Source organism: Rhinolophus sinicus, chromosome 7 (assembly GCF_057876585.1).
Source record: "Rhinolophus sinicus isolate RSI-liver-muscle chromosome 7, RSI-T2T, whole genome shotgun sequence".
Classification (NCBI taxonomy): Eukaryota; Metazoa; Chordata; class Mammalia; order Chiroptera; family Rhinolophidae; genus Rhinolophus; species Rhinolophus sinicus.
The window spans coordinates 13,957,764-13,980,376 of NC_142507.1; the positions used below are offsets into that span (position 1 = coordinate 13,957,764).

At 36.1% G+C, this 22,613-nt stretch overlaps 1 protein-coding gene across 2 annotated transcripts in view; it reads right to left on the reverse strand.

The window, feature by feature from the left end:
- MTFR1 (mitochondrial fission regulator 1) overlaps positions 1-22,613 on the reverse strand; it is a 50,325-nt gene that overhangs the window by 15,732 nt on the left and 11,980 nt on the right. For both annotated transcript variants that reach the window (XM_074318929.2, XM_074318930.2), the window contains exons 2-4: positions 15,048-15,190; positions 8,662-8,760; positions 2,692-2,807 (exon numbers count right to left, since the gene is read on the reverse strand). In XM_074318929.2, coding sequence (XP_074175030.2) covers positions 2,692-2,807; positions 8,662-8,760; positions 15,048-15,113 — 281 coding nt within the window. In that variant the 5' untranslated portion in view covers positions 15,114-15,190. The remainder of the gene's footprint in view (positions 1-2,691; positions 2,808-8,661; positions 8,761-15,047; positions 15,191-22,613) is intronic.

Genomic DNA, 22,613 nt, shown 5'->3' on the forward strand with positions numbered 1-22,613 from the left:
GTACATCAGAAATTTCAATTAAGGTACATACATTTCAATGATTGACAGTCGTACATTGAATAAAAGGAATATACAGAAAAATATGGTTGAATTGCTGTGCCCCTCGGCATCAGGAAGTCTGAAAACAATCAAATCGCCTGGAAGCTTTGAGGTGATTTTTATCGCGATGTAGCTAGAACAGGTGCTGTTTTTCTGTGATCACTGACCTTTAGCATTGAAACCTTGTAGGAGACATACATGACTAGCCCCCATGGTTTGTTTTAGTGAGGAATTTTAGGGAGGCTCATTAGTCTTTCTTAGTTACTGATTTAGTCAGAGGAACTTACGCACCCTTTCCTTTCCTCATTGTCATACCAAGAAATACTACTCAGTAGTAAAAAGGAAAGCACTATTAGTATACGTAACAATCTAGAGAATCACTAGTGAATTGTGGTCAGCGAAAAGTCAGTCCCAAAAGGTTACGTACTGTATAATTCAATTTATATATCATTCTTGAAATGACAGAATTATGAAAATGGAAAAGAGATAAGTGGTTGTCAGCAATCAAGTAGGAGTTGGACACGGGAGGACAGTGGGTGCGACCGTAACAAGGCAATGTGAGGGAAACTTCTGGTGTGGAAATGTTCTGCATGTTGAGTTTATCAGTGTCAGTATTCTGGTTGTGATATTGTACCACAGTTTTGCAGGACATTACCATTGGAGGAAACAGGGCAAAGGGTACAGGGAATGCTTCTGCACTACTTCTTACAACTATGTGAAAAATCTACAATTATCTCAAAATAAAAAGTTTAATTAAAAAGATAAATATCTTAAAAAAGCAAGTGTCTTTACCTGCTAATCCTGCAATACCTGGTCTGTGTTCATCTACTGCTATGGCCTCACTTCTACTTGTCATTCAAATCGAATTCTTTCTATGCTCTTGAATTACTTGATGCTTGTCTTATCCAGCTAACACCACTCAAATGAAACTACTTTTGTTAAAGTCAATGATAATCTTCCAACTGCAAAACAAAATTGAAACTTGCTAGTTTTTTGATGTACCTAGCCTCTGAGTTACCTGACACTGGTGTCTGCTAGTTTACGCCCCTTCCAAGGAACTCTCCTATCTCTTCTTCCATGAGAACACCCTCTGCCATTTCTTCTGCCTCCCGAGCTGCTTCTTCCTGGGGCTGGGGTGGAGAAGGGTGGTTCTCGTTTTCTCTTTTTTCCTGACTAACTCTCAAATTGCAGGCTTTATCCAGAATATAAACGTTCTTCACGTCTTATGTATTCTCCATGAGCACCCTGGCTGTCAGCCATTCTAGCTACATGTTGAAGTGCAAGCATTTCTTATCAGTCTCTAGCTACACAAACTGTTTCTAGAGCAATGTGAATGTCCCATAGGAAACTCAAATACAGCCTATTCCAGACAGGACTAACTCCTCTTATTCTCACCCACCAAAAAAAAATCTGTTTTCCTATATTGCTATTTATTCTTCATTCTCATAATTATCCGAGCCAGGAACCTTGGAGTTATCGTAGACTCTTCCCTTCTTAACCTAATTTCAATATTGAAAATGTTTTTAAATCTTTTCTTCTTACTATCTCTTGACTTCGTCCCTCTTCTCCATGTCTTCTCTCAGTTTCTTAATTTAGTCTCTTATTTGGCCTATTTTCTGGCCTGGCTCCCTTTTAATCTTCATACTATTTACAGGGAAATTTTACAAAAATACAAATTTGATAATAATACTGTGGCACCTAAAATTCTTCCGTGGTTCCACACGGCTTTCAGGAAAAAGTCTAAATTTTTTAGCCTAACGCATAACCTTTAAACCTCTGCATACTTCCCACATTCGTCTCCCACAGCACATCCTTCTCTGGAACGCTCTAGCCTCACTGAGCCATTTGGAATTTCCTAAAAAATGCCATGTGGCCTGTACATTAGTGCCTTTAAACACATTGTTCACCTTTCCTGGAATACAGCCCTCCTATCTGGCCCCTACTGACCCTCATCAGGCTGTCTAGCAGCCCCTCTGAGAGGCTCTGGCAAAGCTCTCTCATCCCACAGAGGCCTTAGTATTTACTTAGACGTTACAGTATCAATATTATTGATTTCTGTTTAATTTCCTCTAGCACACCAAGCATTCCTGGAAAGCTGGGACTGTATCTTATTTTTTCTCTGTATCCTTGATGCTTGAAAAGAATGAAGAGTTGAATATGTTGAATATGTTTATTAGACTGAGGCATAGTAATAATTTATAGTCTCTTTCAAATAAATGGAAGTCCCTCTTACATATTGTTTTCTTTGAATCACAACTTACCTTCACTCAGAATTTTTAGGAAACATTCTCCAATGATTACACAAATTCCCTAATATGACCCATACTGATTCTTCTGTTCCAATAAGACCACTATAATTACTGTACTTATCTAAACCTATTTATGACAGTTCTTCCTGGTCTTTCATATTAGAATGTAAACTTCTAAAAGGCAGACAATTCTGTAATTCAAAAGGTCTTAGGACACAGTTATATGTCTCTAGGAACTTTAGAAATACTAGTTTGAGTCTTTAAAAGAACAGAAGACTGCTTAAAAAAAAACTGGGTTAGTTACTAGAGATCAAATTCCATTATTAAAAGGAAATACTGCAAAGGTATCACCTTTTAAAATAATAAATATCATGTGTCACCTCTCAGACGCTTTCAGACTAACCTTCGTCTTGCGGAGCACTCGCCTCCTTCTGTGGCGACCCATCCAACATCAGCAAAGGACACCACTGCATCCTCTCCTGGGTGACTGGGGCTCCATTCTGTGGTAGGACTGGTGAGCTGTAAGTTACAAACAGGGAAAGTTTGTCATCTAGCAGCAAATGTTAGAATAAAACTTTTTAATCTCCTAAAGGAAAAGCATCAACTTCAGTGCTACAAACATATGGATAGTTTGTAACATTTCCATTAAAGGTTCCCATGAAAGGGGCCATTAGTTATATCACACTGTTGCCTAGTAGCGTATGACAATCTCTGAATTCTAATTTAATTTTATTCTATTTTTATTTTACAGATCAAGTGAGACTGGTTAAAAAAAAACAAAACAACTCTGGTCATCCTAAAATATTAAGAAAACTTTTAGAATTTAAGCATCAAAAATCATTTTTGTTTCTGAAGGATCTAGTTTTTAAAAAGTGTAAGAACAAAAACAAGCAAGTGATCAATTTGTGCTAAATTTGGGAGTATTTTAAAATGGATATTATATATGCTGTTAAAATACTGAAAATACATTTTTAAAAATCTTTAAATCTTTTAATTTTTAAATAAAACTATTAACTATGTTAAAAAACAAAAAATACAAATAACAGAACAGAATTCTCTAGCTAGCCCTAGAGAACACATAGATGAAGGAACAGAATATTCTGAAATAAATATATCAAAGAAAAAGCAAGTAAGTTTTGAAATTTACCTGAAAAACATGGAAATATAGTTTAACTGAAGTCAAGCTTTGTTGTAAGTGTAATGCCTCTAAGCCAGATGATCAATGAATAATAATTAAAAAATAAAGTTATCAGATAAATATCGCACTTCCTAGAAGTTGGAATGCGGTTCAAAAAAAAAAAAAACTGTTTTTTAAAAAAACTTTTATTTATTTCAGTATTTCTACAGGACCCATCAGCTCCAAGTCAACTAGTTGTTCCAATCTAGTTGTGGAGGGCGCAGCTCACAGGGGCCCATGTGGGGATTGAACCGGCGACCTTGTTGCTAAGAGCACTGTGCTCTAACCAACTGAGCTAATGGGCCACCCCTAGACTTTTTAATTGAAGAAAAATTTTTACAAGGCCAAAGAGATTTAATTATTAACATATTTATCAGAAAGTTTGTTACTGTAACCCATGCTTTGTTTGAAACTTAATACTATCATCGTCAGATCAAGCTTTTGGAAGCTACACTCAAATAATGCTTCTTGTTCAAATGTAAAACATGTGTAAACACCTAGTACTACTATAGTTAAAAGTTTAACATCTTTAATATTATGAATAAAACTTTAACTGAACATATCAGCTGCTGGTATGTGTACTCATTCTGATATCATAATTATCTAACATTATCAACTTAATAAAGTAGCTTTAGAAAACTGACATTTTAACAATAACATACCAAGAACATCAAGTATTTAACATGCCTTAAATTACTGCTTTTGGGGAAGATGGGGGTACAGGCAAGAGAGAACAATTTGTATCAAAAGAGTACAGATTTAAGAACCTAATCCCAAGCAAACACAAAAATAACAGTAAGCTTTCACAATAGCAGTGTTTTAACATGTGGTGGAATAACTGTGGTCAGAAGAGGAAAAAAGTATAAGCTTCAGCAAGTACATTCTCAAGGGATATGATCGAAGAAAAATGAAAAATTAGATTTTTGTACTTCTCCCTTATGCATTTGAGAAATTCATCCAAGTCAATAAACAAACAGACATTCAGTAAATGGATATCTGATATAACTTAAATAACCTTACTGAAGTACGTATCACATCTGATCTCAAGAGACTGAGAATCTGGTAATATTCTCTTCCTAATCATTACTATAAAACAGAATGTATATTAATATTCCTATACCATTACAATAGGGCGATTCTAAGTGCGTTATATGGAGATCCTTGAACAGGAAGGTCCCCAAGCCCTGTGGAAGCTCCCAGAAGATATATTAACGGGCTGTTTTGTACGAGCGAGAGATCATAAGAGTAAACCCTGAATGGTGCCTTCCTAAGGTACTAGTTCATGAAGATCATCTGATCATAATTCGTTGTTTAGAAAACAAAAATTTGTTTCAATACAGTTACTAGTTTCTAGTTTGACTTTAGGACTTCTTACTTTCCCATAAAAGTTACAAAAATTGCTGTTTTCTTCCCAGATGTTTCTGTTTATAAAAGGAAGCAAAATGATACTTTAAAAAATAATACTCAAAAATATTGTGACAGCTTTTCATCTTATAGCATAAAGATCAGTTATTTCTCAAATTTATATCTATAATACTTCATTTATTAAACATGGAATGTTGCTTTTTGCGTCAACTTAAAAAAATTGTTTCATGGTCTTAGCTTGCAATAGTACTAAGCATGGATTCCATTTAACCGCTGAAATAATACCATGTCTGTAACATGTGCCCCATGAAATGAAAGGGTTAATGATAACGTCAAAAACCAATTACAGAACCAATAAGATCTATGTGATTTCTAATGGTGATTTATGTCACTAAAAAAGAAGCCTAGGGCCAGCCCGGTGGCTCAGGCGGTTGGAGCTCCGTACTCCTCACCCTGAAGGCTGCCGGTTCGATTCCCACATGGGCCAGTGGGCTCTCAACTACAAGGCTGCCGTTTTGATTCTTCCACTCCTGCAAGGGATGGTGGGCTCCGCCCCCTGCACCTAACAAAGGCAACTGGACCTGGAGCTCAGCTGCACCATCTACAACTAAAATTGAAAGGACAACAACTTGACTTGGAAAAAAGTCCTGAAATACACACTGTTCCCCAATAAACTCTAAAAAAAAAAAAAAAAAAGACGCCTAACGAAGTCCCTGGAGAAACCAAACTCATTAAAAAGAAAAAATAAAACTGAAAAAGTAATAATACTAATTTTTAAAAAAAGCTGCATTTCAGTAACTACACTAAGCAACGTAAGCATGGAATGGGAAGGACAACTCAATTAGTAAAGTACCAGTTAAGGTGAAGTCAGTACAGGCAAGGGGACTTATGATACGCAATTCTTTATGATTTACACGCCACAACTGACACACATGGATGACTGATGGGAAGTTTGAAAAAGATTCTGAAGATTCCAGCAAAGTCCTGTCCTACCATCACTACTATTAGTAGAAACAAAACAAAACAAAACAAAACAAAACAAAACAAAACAGTGAAAGGAATAGATTTTACCACCAATATCAAGGACATTATAAAATTTAAAATTAAAATTAATGCTTATAGATTTATAAGTATCCAAGTTCCTTTCAGAAAGTATGAAAAACATTTTATTCAGAACAAAAATTCAGCAGTAGCATTGTATTTTTTACTATTTAAGGAGTTTAATTGAATATGTTATACAATTTATCTAAAATTCAAATATATCTCAAGAATTTTACTAAAGTAACTTCAGCTAATTTAAAATATTCTGATAATGTAACACTATACCAAGGTAATTGATTCATTTAATAAAAGGAATAAAAGAAAATATAAAGCATACACAAAAGTTGAAATACTTAGAATAAAATATTAGAAGAGTAAACATTGTCCTCATGTGACTTTTCATAAAATAAACACCCTGGTATGAAGAACAAGGATGCTCTCAGTTTCTTGCCAAGAAGGGTGTAACAGTAAGTAGACTCAGTCTGTTTTACCACCGTTTGTTTATAGCCAAATACAAAACATGCATTCTTAAAAGCAACACAGGAAATAATGATCGCTAGTTTTTTTGCTTACAGACTTATTTTTTCTTTCAACTCCTACCATAGTAAGGAAAACTGAAAACAAAATTTCTGTTTTAAAATGGTGACATAGTGATACCAGAAGGCCAAGAGGTATGTACACCTGTGTAATGACACTAATCTGAAGGCTGTAACACTCAAATATTCAAGCCAAGATTCAGCCACTAATGTTCTGAGTAATATAGTCACTTTTTAAAAATTGAGCATTTATTAATGCTTTCTATTCATGCCACACCTAGAATGGGGACGGGGAGGAAGAGGGGGTGAGGAGGGAAAGAGGAGAATGAAAGGGACCAGAGAGACAGGAGGAAGGAAAAGGAGTGTGTCTATCTCAAAATAACCTATAAGGTAAGAAACAGCATCCCTAGTTCCAACTGTGGTTCCCTAGTTCCCACTTTCCATAGTAGTGTTGACCCGTGTTGGACTCCCGGACAGTTCAAATACATTCCCACAAATGAGCCAGAAAAACAGCAAACATGCATTTTCAATTTTATTACTCTAAACGGAACCTTTATGTTTTTTGAAGACTGCATTTTTAATATTTCTCATAGATGTAGTAAAAAAATTAAAAATATAAAGCAAAAATAGATTTAAAGTATCTAAGTAGTAGATAAAATACCCACTTCAATACTGATGTTGAATTTGAAAAGACTCAGTGCGCTACAAAATTGCCTGAAAGTAAAAATCTCACTATAAACACGTCTTCTGCCTTCTCTTACTTTACTCCTCTCCTCATGTTAACCCATCTCTTTTCAACTGCATCTTCTGTACTAAATCTAATGTCCTTATTCTGCTCATACCCTTTTACGTGACTAATAACACCGAGAAACAGAATCCTTCCAAGGAAATGAACTTGGCTCTAGGACTTCATCAGCCCATGACTGTCGAGGCAGACGTGGTTGCTACCAGAAAATGCTCGATTATCTATCTCCATGTCCTGTTACAGGTCTCTAGCTACATGAACACAAATGTTGAAGCAAGTTCTCCTGCCACCAAATTAAGTAGATAAAAAAATTTTAATGGAATTGAGCAATCAGAAAAAAAATTAAACCTTAGTTAATGTAACAGTTATTTGAAAGAAGTTGACAAATAAAGCAATCAGTAATTTGTGTCTAAAATGAATTCTCAGAAATTATGCTGGAGAGACTTACTACCACAGAGTTCTTCATTCTGATTTTTTTTTTTAAAGCCTATAGTTTGATAAAAATTACTTCTTGGAAAGTTCCAATTTGTCAATTTCTATACTGATGCATAAAAGTTTTCCCAATTTGTAAATGGAATTATAAGCACAATGAACAACATACAAACAATAAACACTAATTCCTACCACTTACTTAGGAACAGATTTTTCACCTCTACCTCCCAGGAAGAGTGACTTATGAGCATGACATGATATCAAATAAGCTCACAGGGGCACTTCTGAGCTGTTGAATTATGAGTTAAATATACTTTCCACATACTAATCTATTACTTTAAATTAGTATTGATATCTGGACTTTGTATTATTAAATGTTAAACTGAAAGGTTTTGCTGTATTATTGAAAAATAAGAACAAAATTATGTGATACATGTCTAACACTGTAATAATAAGGAACAAAAGCCCAATCAAGAAATAACTTCTCTCCAAGCAAAGAGTAGAGCTGCTCCTGAGCTGGTGCTAGAAGAGAAAACTAAGACCTGAGCCTCCAAAAGCAACCCTAACTCAGGGTTTGACTATCACCTGGTTCAGAGAACCACAATTACCTCTTTGTCTTAACAATGTTGCTGCCAACGCAATAGTTCCTACCATTAATGCTAGGTTTAAACCAAGGATGAGAAAGCAACTTACATGGAATGCACAGAGAAATCTAAAACTAAACTATGGGTACAGAGTAGCTGCTCAAAGAGAAAGGTGTAATAACAAAAGCTCCTAAAATAATGTAAGGCCTACGTTTGAGGTCACCTGGGAATTAACAGCTGCTTGCTTATTATGTGCTTCTAAATCCTCAAAAAGGTATTCTTACGAAGGATAATAAATGTCTTAAAAGATTTTGAATAACCACCTCACAAAGGAACTAAGATTAGAAAGACTTTACTGTGGTTTTCATCTTCTTTTATTTTATTGATAGTGGCATTAGTAAGGGGAAAAGATTCAAAAACTACTTTTAATGCTGTCTTGCCTACTTATATTCCTAATATACATATTAATACAAACTTTTGAAATATACAGTACCTGAAACTGAACTCTTGGACACTGGATCAGAGATAAATTAGTACCAATTTTCCTTACAATACTTCGAGATGAACCGTATGGCTTCCCAGACCAAAGTACCTGAGAAAAAGGAAAAACCAAAAGTTTAATTACAAGACTTACAGTATTGCTGTAACACAACACACTGTACAATTAACTGCATAACATGCTGACACATTAATTATGGGATGAGAAATGTCTAAATGTTACGGGAAATGAGCTAATATTTCTCAATTAAGAATTAAAGGATATATATATGGCTGGTTATTAATGCAATAAAGTTTAATGTATTATACAAAAAACATAGACAAATAGTAATTGTAAAATAATACTATAAAACTATTTTCACACTATTCTGCAAAGAAAAGATAGCAAAATATATATAGTATACTATATATTCTGTTGTATTTTTAGAATTTTATATACACATAAATTTTTTAAAACTATGAGCTACTTTTGCTATCATGGACTTTCAAAACAAATCCAAATGAGTACACAGTTCACAATCTAAATTTGTACCATGTAGGCTGATGCATTTTGTTTGCTACTCAAGAACGCATGGGGTGGGGAGTGCAAAATCCAGTTGTACTCCATATTTTTGTGAGGCCGTGCCTTAGGGGAAAGGCACCTTTCCCTAATTTACACAAAGATACTAAAAGGGCTAGTGATGGCCCTAATGAGCAGAATTTCCCAGATGAAATCATAAGACATACAGGACATTACGCTATGCTTAAAGCAAAAACAAATCCCCAGAGCGGAAAGCAAACAAAAAACACATGTAGAACGTTAAATCATTACAAATTGTACCTTGAAATTTCTCCCCAAGTATATGATCTTTCCTTAAAGAGAAAAACTATCCATCTGTTTTGAGTGCTACACTTGAAAGCCTGGACAGAAAAGGAGGTAAAGAGAGGTAGTATGCTATTACAAGCAATTTGAAAAGAAAAGAAAGAGACTGATATGACTATTATAAGTTAATTCATTAAACTTTAACATTCAATTATATCCTAAAAGAATAGTTTCAAATCAGCTGAAATGTATTCTGAGCAATGGACACTGACCCCTTCCCTTCCCCCACAGGTTCAAGCCATTGTTTCTCTGACTCAACTCCCCGGCCCATGCTGGTATTATGAGCCATGCCCCCCCCCCCCTTCCCCTTCGCCCCTCTCCTCCCCCGCTGAGGCAGTCAGTTGCCGCCGCTCAAGGCAGCTCATGCCAGCCCAGCCCTAGGCCGAGCTGTTGTTTACAATCTTAGCTGTAGAGGGTGCAGCTACTGGGCCATGTGGGAATTGAACCAGAGACCTCGGGTGTTAGGAGCACAGCGTTCCAACCTCCTGAGCCATGGGGCAGTCCCAGACACAGAACCCCTTTTTAAAGTCACCCCATGGCCATTTTAATTTAAAGAATGGAATTACTGTAACATAAATAGTACGATCAAGAAATAAGTGTTATAAAGAGTGGTGACTCCAACACATAACCCAAACTAGACATTTAGACTATTCTAAAAGTATGAACTCGCAAAATGAGCATAGAAGCAATCTGACTTGTTAGGGTTTAGAAACCAAATCCAATTAAGGGATAACGGTATGAGTTAAAGTAGGATCATATAATACCTCTGGCATCTGCCTCAGCTGTTACATAATTCTTACCATCAAGATGTTCAAAGTTTCACTGACTTTACCTGGTAGAATTCCAGAAAGTACTATAACCTACACTGCCTATTATAACCAACAAAAATATAACTCGTTTTGAAATATAAATTTAAAAGGTGGTACAGATTGAAAAATTGGTCAATAGAAAGACAAAACATCAATATTGAAGTATGAATATTAAACAAAGAATGTATGAGGCAAAGTTACTGTGACTTAGAAGGGAACTACCTGTAGCTCTGGAACTCAAATCATGCCTACCATGCTTATACAGAGGATTTTTACTTTAACAGTGCTAATAACGCATGAGGACTAAAATAAGGAAAACATCTGACTAGAGGAAAACGGGAAGCATCACAGTTTAACAAAGTTAGCATAAGAGGCCAAGAAAAAATAAAAACATGGCCAAGTAACTAAACAGACAGTATTTAAGCAAACTCTTTACCTTATACATGTTAATAGGTCTTGATCTTTTAAAAACAAATCCATAAAGCAACAGAATTTATACCATTTGGTCATTTCTCGAGTCTTCCATTTAGTCACAAGTCAAAACTCCCATCGGAGTAGTGGAACACTACGCATCACAATGTGACAATTCCACAGTCTAACGTGAATCTCCTGTCCCTCCCAGTAAGCAAAGATCTGAACTGGAGATGAAGAGGACAATAGTTCACAGAGAAAAACTTAGAAAGGATTTGCCAAGGTCAGGAACGAAGGTTTCTGCCAGCTTGTAGCATTCCTTGCTATGCATGCTTCAGGGCTATTTCAACTATTACCTTCCCATCTGCTTACTATCAGAAGGAAAGAATACCAGGCGCCTTCTATCCAACACAAGGTAGACAAAGACTGAGCTTTTACTTAAAGGAATAAGCACACGATTTAGGCTTATACAAATTAAAGGAAGTGAAAAAACAGATTGTTCTATGTGATTATTTTTTCAAGCACACATAGCAGACTAACATAATGTTGTTCTTCTGTTACTTGGGAACTGCATAGAAGGTAGCACCAGGAAATAGGAAGTGTCTATGTAATATAATGATTAGAATATTTAGAAAGGAGAAGAGCCATCCCCTTTACTGGATTATAGAAAAAAGTGAGGGGAAAGAAGAGCTAATTTCCAGGAACTCTAAAACTAGGTCTTTATTTTTCCTAGTTAGCCCTCGTGGAGGGGGAGAAATTGTCAATGGCTGTGAAGAAAGAATGAACAGATGGTACTGAGAAGTCAGCACCTGTACACCTGGGAGGCCCAAGTGCATCTCCTGCCCTAACGGTGGCTGAACTGTGTCATGTCAGTGTACTGAACTTGGAGAAGGAAAGAGTTTCTCCAAAGATAAACTTTCATTAATATTTTTTCAGACGTAAGAAAGAAGAAAGCTGTCAATACTAGACAATTCGATCTTATTAATAAGAATTCATTTCCCTTAAAAAGCAATTAAATAACTTATTTAATAACTACTAATAATCTAATAATGAATCTGCGTGGCGTGTGTGCTTGCATGTCTGTGTCTATTAAGGACAGTCCATAACATTTAGCAACAGAGTTTAAAAGGCATGACAGCAAGAAGGAGGAGGACCATAGGAATTTTATTTTTTAGTTGAGAAATGCTATTGCAAAAGTATTGAAGTGTGAGGCTGGCATCTGAAGCTGTCATCTGTCTCATCACCATGACTGCACTCAAGCTTTATGTGGTAATTCATTTGTTACAGACTGGTTTAATCTCCACTATTATTTGAGAGGCACCATTTAGCAGGAAAAAGTGTAAACTTAATTCTAAATAAATACATTTTTCTCAAGATAAACTATATAATGTTAATGCAAGGGTTCTTATTCTGGGGTTCACATATCCCTAAAATTACAAGCAAAATTGTGTGTATATATACAACATTTTTCTGGGAAGAAGGTCCACACCATTAATCAAATTTTCAGGGAGTCTAGATCCAACAGTGTGTGAATTCTTAACTCCAAGGGAGCCAGGAGAATATCAAAAGTGTTAGGAGAGAGGGGCAGAGATAGGAAGATGAAACTCTAACAATTTCAAAATCCTCCACTGAAGATAACACTTCCTCCAGTTCTCTTCTTCCTTACTCTCAACTCCCAGCCACATTCACATTCTTCTTCCAAAGCACAAAAAGAGAACAAGGGTATAATTTTTAAGTATTACGGGAAATATATTACTAGTACAAATTATATATTTGCTATAACCTTTTTCAACATAAAATACTGAGATTGATCAGAATCACATTAGCTTCACACTATTCTTGCATTCTCTATTTAAAAAATATTTTTGCAAAAAAAAAAATATATCTATTTTTGCTTCAGGACTTAAGTATAATGACAGACTGAGAACCAAGTTTGGACAGATGTGAATACACGGTTTTAAATTCAAACAAATGTTGAGGCAAACGGAAAGCAGTAAAAACAGAGAAGGCATGACAGCGTATAAGCCTGGCTCTAACACTAGGCTCTAGCACTTAACACCTACATAAAGCCGGTCCCGCCATGCTTCCGCTTCCTCAGCTATAAAATGGAGACAGTATCTACTTCCTGAGCCGATGACCGTTAAATGAGTTCAAGTATTTATATATGTCTTTAACAAATATTAAGTCTTTTCCCGTTTTTATTATAAGAGGTACTAAAGTACACTAAAATGAGGAAGGGTTTTAGAATCAGAATTGGGTTCATATTACAGCTCTGCCGTTTATTAGGTAACGTTGGTCAAGACAGTTAAACACACTGAGACTCTGGTTCATCGTCTGTTTAAAAAAAAAAAGGTGTCATTCTAGTGAACATACATAATATATGTAAAAGAACTGGGCTAGTAAGCCAATCAGTGAGAGCTATTACGGTGGTGCTGATGTGTATAGTAAATACAAAAAGCTACTCATCATCAGATGTTCTCGTGGTTAAAACAAAACCTTGATCTCAAAGGTTATACTTTTCTTTTTCTTGGCAGATAAAATACGAAAAGTATGAAGGCAGTTTCTGCTCTCAGAACACTTTTTCAAACACAGTATCAAGTTCGTTTATATCAAACCACTGAGACATTACATATTTATCATTGAAAGGTGAAGCTACAAAGTTTTTTGGAATTTTCAGATGCCCAAGGGTAAAATCTTGGTAGACTGTATGTACCTTTCTATTCTTAGGAGGCAGGCTGAGCGATCTTGTAAACTAAGACAGAAAATAAAGGAGCAAATTGCTCTTTGTTAGAAGAAAACTTGTTTTATATAAATTTTCAGTTAACTGATTAAAGGTGATGGTTATGTTACATAAAAAAAATGATCTTGTTCATCTGCTATTAGTGGAAAGGGCCCTCAGTTGTGATTACAATATTGGGAGAAAGTTAATGTTCTGTCAGCTGGTCCATTCTTTGATAAAAGACACCCATTTACAGCTCAAAAAAAAGCTAAATAAAGTGTTATCTGTTCCTGAAAGAAAATCCTGTACTTTGGCCTCAATCAGCACCAGTCACACTCACTTGACTTGGGGCACAGGTGTGGGGATGACAGAGCAAAACCAAAGGACAGTAACCTCTACTGAATAGACCTACACTATATACACGCCAGTGTACTAGGTGCTTTACATACAGCGTCATTTTACCTGCATGCTAACTCTGCAGTAGCTCCTCTTATCTGTAATTTGTAGATGAGGAAAGTAACTGGCAAAGATAAATTTCAGACCTAGGTTTGTTTGAATCTAGGACCTACATTCTTTTCACTAAAGTATACTTCTTACTAAAATTGCAAATAAATAGGAATCATAAATTGTGAAGCTTCACTTTTAGGGAATCATAAGTAATAAACGCTTCACATTTTTCTGAAAGCAAAAGATTCTTTTGCTGTCAGTACTAAAATGTTAATCACAAATAAGAAAGGCGGTGTAGCTGCCTTAAGTGAAGTCCCAAACACAGGAAGATGTAACTAAAAAAGATGAAAATGCTATTAACTTTACAAACTATTTTCCTATTCTTTATCCTCAAGCTAATAATCCCAAAATTATACAGTTGTATAAAAAATAATTTTATTTGGTTCTTTGCTTTTCATCTCCAAAGAAAACAGATGTAACTTCGGGGGAATTAGAGGGGGTCTCACAGTTCAAGTTTTTCTTAAGATATTAAAAGACACAAAAACAAAACAGTAAAAGTAGTGCATTAAAAATTACACCCATCTTCAAATTATGTTTTCTGCCCGTATCTTTAATAAATAAAACTTAATTCCATGTCACTGATGTCAAGATCAGAACATCTTTGGCATAGAATAACCATATTATACTAATCTTTTTCTTTATATCTATAGTTGTTATATTTTAAGAGACATGACTTATCCTTTACTTTAAACAGTTGTGTGACAAACTACATTATAACACCATTCAATATTAATAGTTCTATAATACTGAGTTGTCATGTGTTAGTCAAACATATTTTATTCAATGATTTCTACATATATTTAAGACTTTTTCACCCTAGTAACCAACGCATTGCTTTTAACAGTCAAATGAATATTGGTAAGTTTTCAATGTAACCCAGAAAGTTACTCCCTTACTTGGGATGCTAGGTAAAGATTTACTTCTATCATTTAAATAGGAAGCAAATCAAAATAGTACATAAACATAGTGAATTCAAAATGTTGGGGTCATATATAGATTAATTTCACTTTCTCAGAAAAAATGCTTAAAACATCTAAATGTCTGGATTTTAAAAATGAATTTTGAGCACTCACCGATTGCATGCTTACTCCAGCCTGTTGTAAAACCATCCTAATTAGGCGCTTAATCCAGCCAAGCATCTAGATGGCAAAGTCTCTCCAAATTTGCATTTCAAGTACTTCAGGCACACATAGCAGCACATGGTCCATAAAGCACACTGAAATTTTTAAAATGAAATAGTGATTACTTAGAATCTTTACTGTTTGCAGCATGTCTGACAAAGTAAGTTTAGTCTAAAACATTTAAAAAGTACGTGTGTAAATTTACTTAAGAGAAAACAATTTTGCTTGTAATCAGCTTTGAAAACAAATAATGATACAATTTCTTAAGTTTTTTTTTCCTGTCAAGGTTCTTAGTTGGAAGCAACAAAAACCTACTTATGGCTAATTTAAGAAACATATTTATGAAAAAATATCAAGGAGAGAACAATCTTAACAGAATCTGACCTACAGGCTACATAGCCAGGAAAGACATCCAATTGTAGCAGAATTGGTCCTGGGAAGACACCACTGTAACTGCTACTGCCACCCCTGACAGAACAGTTTCCCAGGGCGCACTTTTCTGTCTCACTGGCTCCTGAGTTGCTGTCCATATTGATGGCATTTGCTGGCCAAATCTACCTGGCTGTAGTTATAAGCAAGTTCTGTCTCCCACCAAAAATCATAAAGGAATTCCAGAAATATGGAACAGTAATTCAGATGCTAGAAGATCAAAAGTAACAACAAAAGTCTTTTCACACGCACTGGCGCATTATAACCGCTGCCACTCACCCCTCTCCATCAATACACTGCATATCTGATAGAATTAAACTGTTAACTCGTAAGGTATAAACCAGTTTACTGGAAGTATTGGTCTCTAATGAGAAAGGAGTTTGCACCAGACTATAAATCAATGCACTTCTTCCCCATCAAGGTAGTCTTGATTAAAAAACAAACAAATAAAAAAAAAAAACCACAACAGCTGAACAAAACAGTATACTTAGTGATACATTTCATTTACACTCTGATGTAGTAAGTTCATCCCATCATGGACCAGAAACAAAGAGTTTGTGTTCTATACTTTGAAAAGAATTTTATGAACAATTATAGAGGATGCTAGTGGTGGTGGTGATAGATTAGTGCCACAAATATACCAGACACTGGGGAAAACATGAACTAAAGAGTCAGGCCCTAACGACAGATGATAGTATGTAATAGATTCCAAACACTGGCAGGAAAATACAATTTGATAACTATGAAACGGTCATGACTAGAATTTTGGTGAGACGTATACTTTAATGTACCAATATCTATTATTGCTTATAAGAATGAACATCAAGCATTAATGGGAATAAAAAATGTAAAGGACTAAAAATAATGTCAAAGCTGGAAATGACTGACAAAAAAAGTGATCAGAGAAAAAGGAAGGTTTTATGTAGAATTTGAAAATCTATTGCGTTTTTTTTAGATAGAAATTAGAAAAGTATACCAGTTTTAAGTGTCCAGCTTGAATTTTTTTTAAACTAACTTTTTTTTTTTTTAAAGGAGGGTGCAGCTCACAGTGGCCCATGTGGGGATCGAACCGGCAACCTTGGTGTTATCAGCTCTAACCAACTGAGCTAACCGGCCGCCCCCTTGATGTTTTATATATGTATAAATCTGTGTAGCCACCATCCATATCAAGATATAAAACATTTCCAGAACCCTAAAAATTACCTTGAGCCTCTACCCAGTCGATATCCATGCCCCACCTACCTAACCACTAAACTAACTTTAAAAGCAGATATTAGAATCTGTTGTAGGGATGGTACACTACAAATTAAAAATAAAAGTTCTTCATCTGGCACCAAAATGTTAGAATAAAGTTTTAGGAAAATCGTCAGCTCTTAAAGGGTTCGTGCACAAACTCACATGCTCCATGCTCCAGCACAGAAGCAGCAATTTGAGAAGCGCCTGGGTCATACGAGGAATTAAACTAACTTCAGGGCAAGCATTGGAGAAGCAGGCACTGGAAGGAACTCTCTCGGGACAGAAATGCTGGCGGATACCAACGCTCCTTTTTTGAGCTCTCCTCTCACCTAGCTGGCATAAAATCTGTTAACTCTCCATTAACCTAGCTAACACCCACCACCCTGCCCTGGCGTTTCCCTGAAACTACTCCCCATGCCACCCAAGTGCCCGGGCAGCCTCGTCCAGCAGTCCGACACTCCACACAAGCAGCGGCCAGCGTCAGGCACATACCAGTCTCTCCCAAATGCCCTCAAGGCCAGCACAAGCAGTGACCAGCTTCTGCTCACATGAGAGCTCCTATCAAGTGGCCCCAAGCCTGGCACAAGAGCGACTGGCTTGGGCTCGAGCTGTAGCTCCTACCAAGGGGCTGCAAGCCCAGCACAAGTGGCGGCTGGCTGGCTTGCATCATAGCCTCTCTCAAATGCCTCCACGCCCTGCACAAGTGGTGACAGGTGACAGTGAACAGCCACCTCTCCCATCGTCACTCCTACCAAATGGCCCCAAGGCAGGCACAGCAGCAGCGACTCAGCCTGCACCACAGCCCCTCCCAAGCCCCGCCTCAGCTCACTGCCCTTCCTAAGAGGCTCCAGACCCAGCACACCCAGCCTGAACCACACCAGCGCTCGACCACTTACGAACCCAACAGGCTGTCCAGGCTGGTACCAGGGCCCCACTAAAGCAACTTCCACTCACACCAGCCCCCCGTACAACAGCTTGTGTACTGTAATCAGGACCCATCCTCACAGCCAGCTTCCCTGATGGTCAACCACACCCAACAATGTGCCCACAGCAGCCTCAGCCCAACCATAATAGGTGGGCACAAGCAACCCACATGGGGACACCCCTGGAGCACCCAGCTCTGGTGAACCGGGGGGACTGCAACCTTGGGCCCCACAGGACACTGTCTAAATAAGGCCACTCTTACAAGACTGGGAGACACAGTGGATCTACCTAGTACATAGAAATAAACAGAGACTCAGCTAAAATGAGAAAACGTAGTCCAAATGAAATAACAGGATAAAACTCCAGGAGAGGAAAGGTGGGGGGTGGGGGGGTCGGGGGGGGGGCGGGAAACAGGAAGAAATGGAGATACGCAATCTACCAGATAGAGTTTAAATGATGGTTATAAAGATTCTTAACAAACTCAGAAGAGTAGATTAATTCAGTGAGAACTTTACCAGAGAGAGAAAAACATAAAAAAGAAAGAACTAATCAAAACTTAAGAATACAATAACTGAAATGAAAAATACACTAGAGGGAATCAACAGCAGATTAGATGAAGCAGAAAAATGAATCAGTGATCTAGAAGACAAAGTAATGAAAATCACCCAATGGGAACAGCAAAAGAAATCCAAAATACTGAGGAGAGCTTAAGGAAACTCTAGAACGACATCAAGTGTACCTACATTCACATCATAGGGGTCACAGAAGGGAAAGAGAGACAGGAAAGGGAACGAAAACCTATTTCAATAAATAATGACTGAAAACTTCCCTAACTCGGTGAAGGAAATAGTCAAACAAGTCCAGGAAACACAGAGTCCCAAACAAGATGAATCAAAGAGGTCCACACCAAGACACATCATAATTAAAATGCCAAAGGTTAAAGAGAAAAAGAGAATCTTGAAAGCAGCAAGAGAAAAGCTCTTAGTTACTTATGAGGGAGCTCCAATAAGAAATCCAGCAGATTTTTCAACAGAAACTCTGCAGGCCAGAAGGGCATGACATGTTATAATCAAAGTGATGAAAGTAAAATCCTACAACTAATAATACTCTACCCAGCAAGGTTATCATTCAGAATTGAAGGAGAGGTAGTTTCCCAGACAAGCAAAACCTAATAGTTTATCACCACTAAACTGGCATTACAAGAAGTATTAAAGGGACTTCTTTAAGTTGAAAAGAAAAAGTTAAAACTAAAAATAAGAAAATATAGAAAAAAAATCTCACTGCTAAAGGCATTTAGCAAAAGTTATGGATTAACCAATTATAAAGCTACTAGGAAGGTTAAAATACAAAAGTAGTATCATTATATCTAAATACAATAAATTAAGGGATATATACACACACAAAAAAACTGTAAAACATGATGACAAAACATGAACGTGGAGGTGAGTAAAAAAACGTAGTACTTTTAGAATACATTCAACTTAAACAACCATCAACGTAAATAGACGGCCATAAACATAGCTTGGTGTGTGTGTGTGTGTGTGTGTGTGTGTGTGTACACATACAGAAGATGACAAAAAAATGTATACACATGCTAAAGGAAAAAACTATTAAAATTGTAATTGTCAATATACACTGATAACACAAGTCATGCATATACATTTTTTTGGCACTCCCATATATATGAATCTCATGGTAACCAAAACCCAGAAACCTACTAATACACAAAAAAATATAGAGAAAGGAATCCAAACAAACCACTATAGAAAGTCATCAATGTATAAAAGAGCAAAAGGAACAAAGAAGAACCACAAAACAAAGAAAACAATAAAATGGCAATATAACAACATAACTATCAATAATCACTTTAAATGTAAATGGACTAAATGCTCCAGCAAAAGACATAGCTAAGATGGCTAAATGGATTTAAAAATAAACAAGACCTGTACACATGAAAAATACACTGGAGGGAATCAACAGCAGATTAGATGAAGCAGAAAAATGAATCACACTTCAGATGGAGACACACATAAACTGAAAGTGAAGGGATGGAAAAAGGTATTTCATGCAAATTGAAACAAAAGCTAGGGCAGCCATACTTTTATCAGACAAAATAGACTTTAAAACAAAGGCTGTAACGAGATAAAGGGTATTACACAGTGATAAAGGGACCAATGCAACTAGAGGACGTAACTCTTGTAAAACATCTATATACCCAATGTAGGAGCACTTACATACATAAAGCAAATAGTAACTGACATAACAGGAGAGACTGACAGTAATACAACAGTAGTAGTAGATTCTAACACCCAGACAGATAATCCAGACAGAAAATCAACAAGGAAACAGTGGCTTCAAATGACACATCAGGGAAGATGGACTTAACAGACATTTACAGAATATTCCACCCAAAACCAGAAGAATACACATTCAAGTGCACATGGAACAATTTCAGGATAGACAACATCTTGGGGGCACAAAACAAGTCTCAATCAATTCAAGAAGATTGAAATCACATCAACTATCTTCTCTGGTTAACGATAGTGTGAACTGAGAAATCACAAGAACACTGGAAAAAAACAAATGTGAAGGCTAAACAACAGGCTACTAAACAATCAATGGTTTAACAAGTTCAAAGAAGAAATATAAAGATATCTTGAAACAAATGAAAAGGAAAATATAACAATACAAAAATCTACGGAACACAGTAAAAGCAGTTCTAAAAATGAAATTCATAGTGATACAGGCCTGCTTCAACAAAAAAGAAAAATCTCACATAAGCAATCTAACCTTACACATAAAGAAACTAGAAAAAGAACAAAGCCCAAAGTGAAAAGAAAGGAAAAAAATAAATGAAATAGAAATTTAAAAAACGGAAAAGACCAATGAAATTAAGAGCTGGATCTTTGAAAAGATAAAATTGATTAGCCACACTAATCAAGAATAAAAAAGAGCCCAAATTAATCAGAAATTAAAAACTGACAACTGATATGACAGAAATACAAAGAATTATAGAAAATACTAAGAACCATTATATGCCAACAAACTGCACAACCTAGTAGATAAATTCCTAAAAATACACAACCTTCCAAGACTGAACCAGTAAGAAACAGAAAATCTGAACAGACCGATTACTGGTAATGAAACTGAATTAGTAATCAAAAAACTACGGACAAACAAAAGTCCAGGGGTCCAGACGGTTTCTCAGGTGAATTCCATCAAACATTCAAAGAAGAATACCTACCCTTCTCAAACTATTAAAAAAGAAAATCGAAGAGGAAAAGCTCCCAAACTCCTTCCATGAGTCTAGCATTACCCTGATACCAACACCAAACAAAGACATCACAAAACTAAGAAAATTACAGGACAATGTCCCTGATGAACATAGATGCAAAAACCCTCAACAAAACATTAGCAAACTGAATTCAGCAATACATTAAAAAGATCTTACACCTTGATTAAGGGGGATTCATTCCTGGTATGCAAGGTTGGTTCAATATCTGCAAATCAAACAATGTGACACACCACATAAACAAAATGAGGGATAAAAATCATATGATCATCTCAATAGATGCAGAAAAAGCATTTGACAAAATCCAGCATCCACTTATGATAAAAACTCTCAGCAAAATGGGTACAGAGGAAACATGTACCAACATGATAAAGGCTACATAATTACAAACCCACAGCTAACATCATACTCAACGGTGAAAAAGCTGAAAACGTTTTCTCTAAGGTCAGGAACAAGACAAGGATGCCCACTCATCACTTTATTCAACATAGTATTGGAAGTCCTAACCACATCAATCATACAAGGGAAAAAAAGGCATCCAAATTGGAAAGAAGTAAAACTGTCATTATTTACAGATGATATAACACTGTATATAGAAAACCCTCAAGATGCCACCAAATAATTAATAGAAGAAATGAATTCAGTAAAGTTGTAGGATACAACATCAATATTAAAAAATGTTGCATTTTATACCCTATAATAAATTATAAGAAAGAGAAATTAAGAAAACAATCCCATTTACAACTGCTTAAAAAAAAAACCAAAAAAAAACCTAGGAATAAATTTAACCAAGGAGGTAAAAGACCTATACTTGGAAAATTGTAAGGCACTGATGAAAGAAAATGAATAAAACACAAATAAATGGAAGGATATACTATGCTTATGGATTATACGGTTAAATATCATTAACATGTCCATTATTACCCAAAGCAATCAACATATTCAGTGAAATCCCTATCAAAATACCAACGGCATTTTTCACAGAAATAGAATAAATAATTCTAAAATTTGTAAGGAACCACAAAAGACCCCATATAGCTAAAGCGATATTAAGAAAAAAGAACAAAGTTGGAGGTATCATGCTACCTCATTTCAAACTATACTAACAAAGATATAGGTAATCAAAACAATATAGTACAGGCACACACACAGAAAGACACACAGACCAATGGAACAGAATGGAGAGCCCAGAAACAAACACACGCTTATACATCAATTAATCTAAGTAAAGATAGAATCTTCAATAAATGTTTCTGAGAAAACTGGACACACATACATACCGTGTTTCCCCGAAAATAACACCAAGCCAGACAATCAGCTCTAACGCGTCTTTTGGAGCAAAAATTAATATAAGACCCGGTCTTATTTTACTATAAGACTAGATCCTATATAACACCAGGTATAATATAATATAATATCATACCGGGTCTTATATAAGACCAGGTCTTATGTAATATATAACACTGGGTCTTATACTAATTTTTGCTCCAAAAGACTCATTAGACCTTACTGTCGGCTAGGTCTTATTTTTGAGGAAACACGGTACTAACCTCACATTTTGCTGTGGCTGTAAATGTACTACCCCCCAATCTCAACTGGGCCCTCACTGCTGCCTAGCATTCTAGGAAAATTTTATT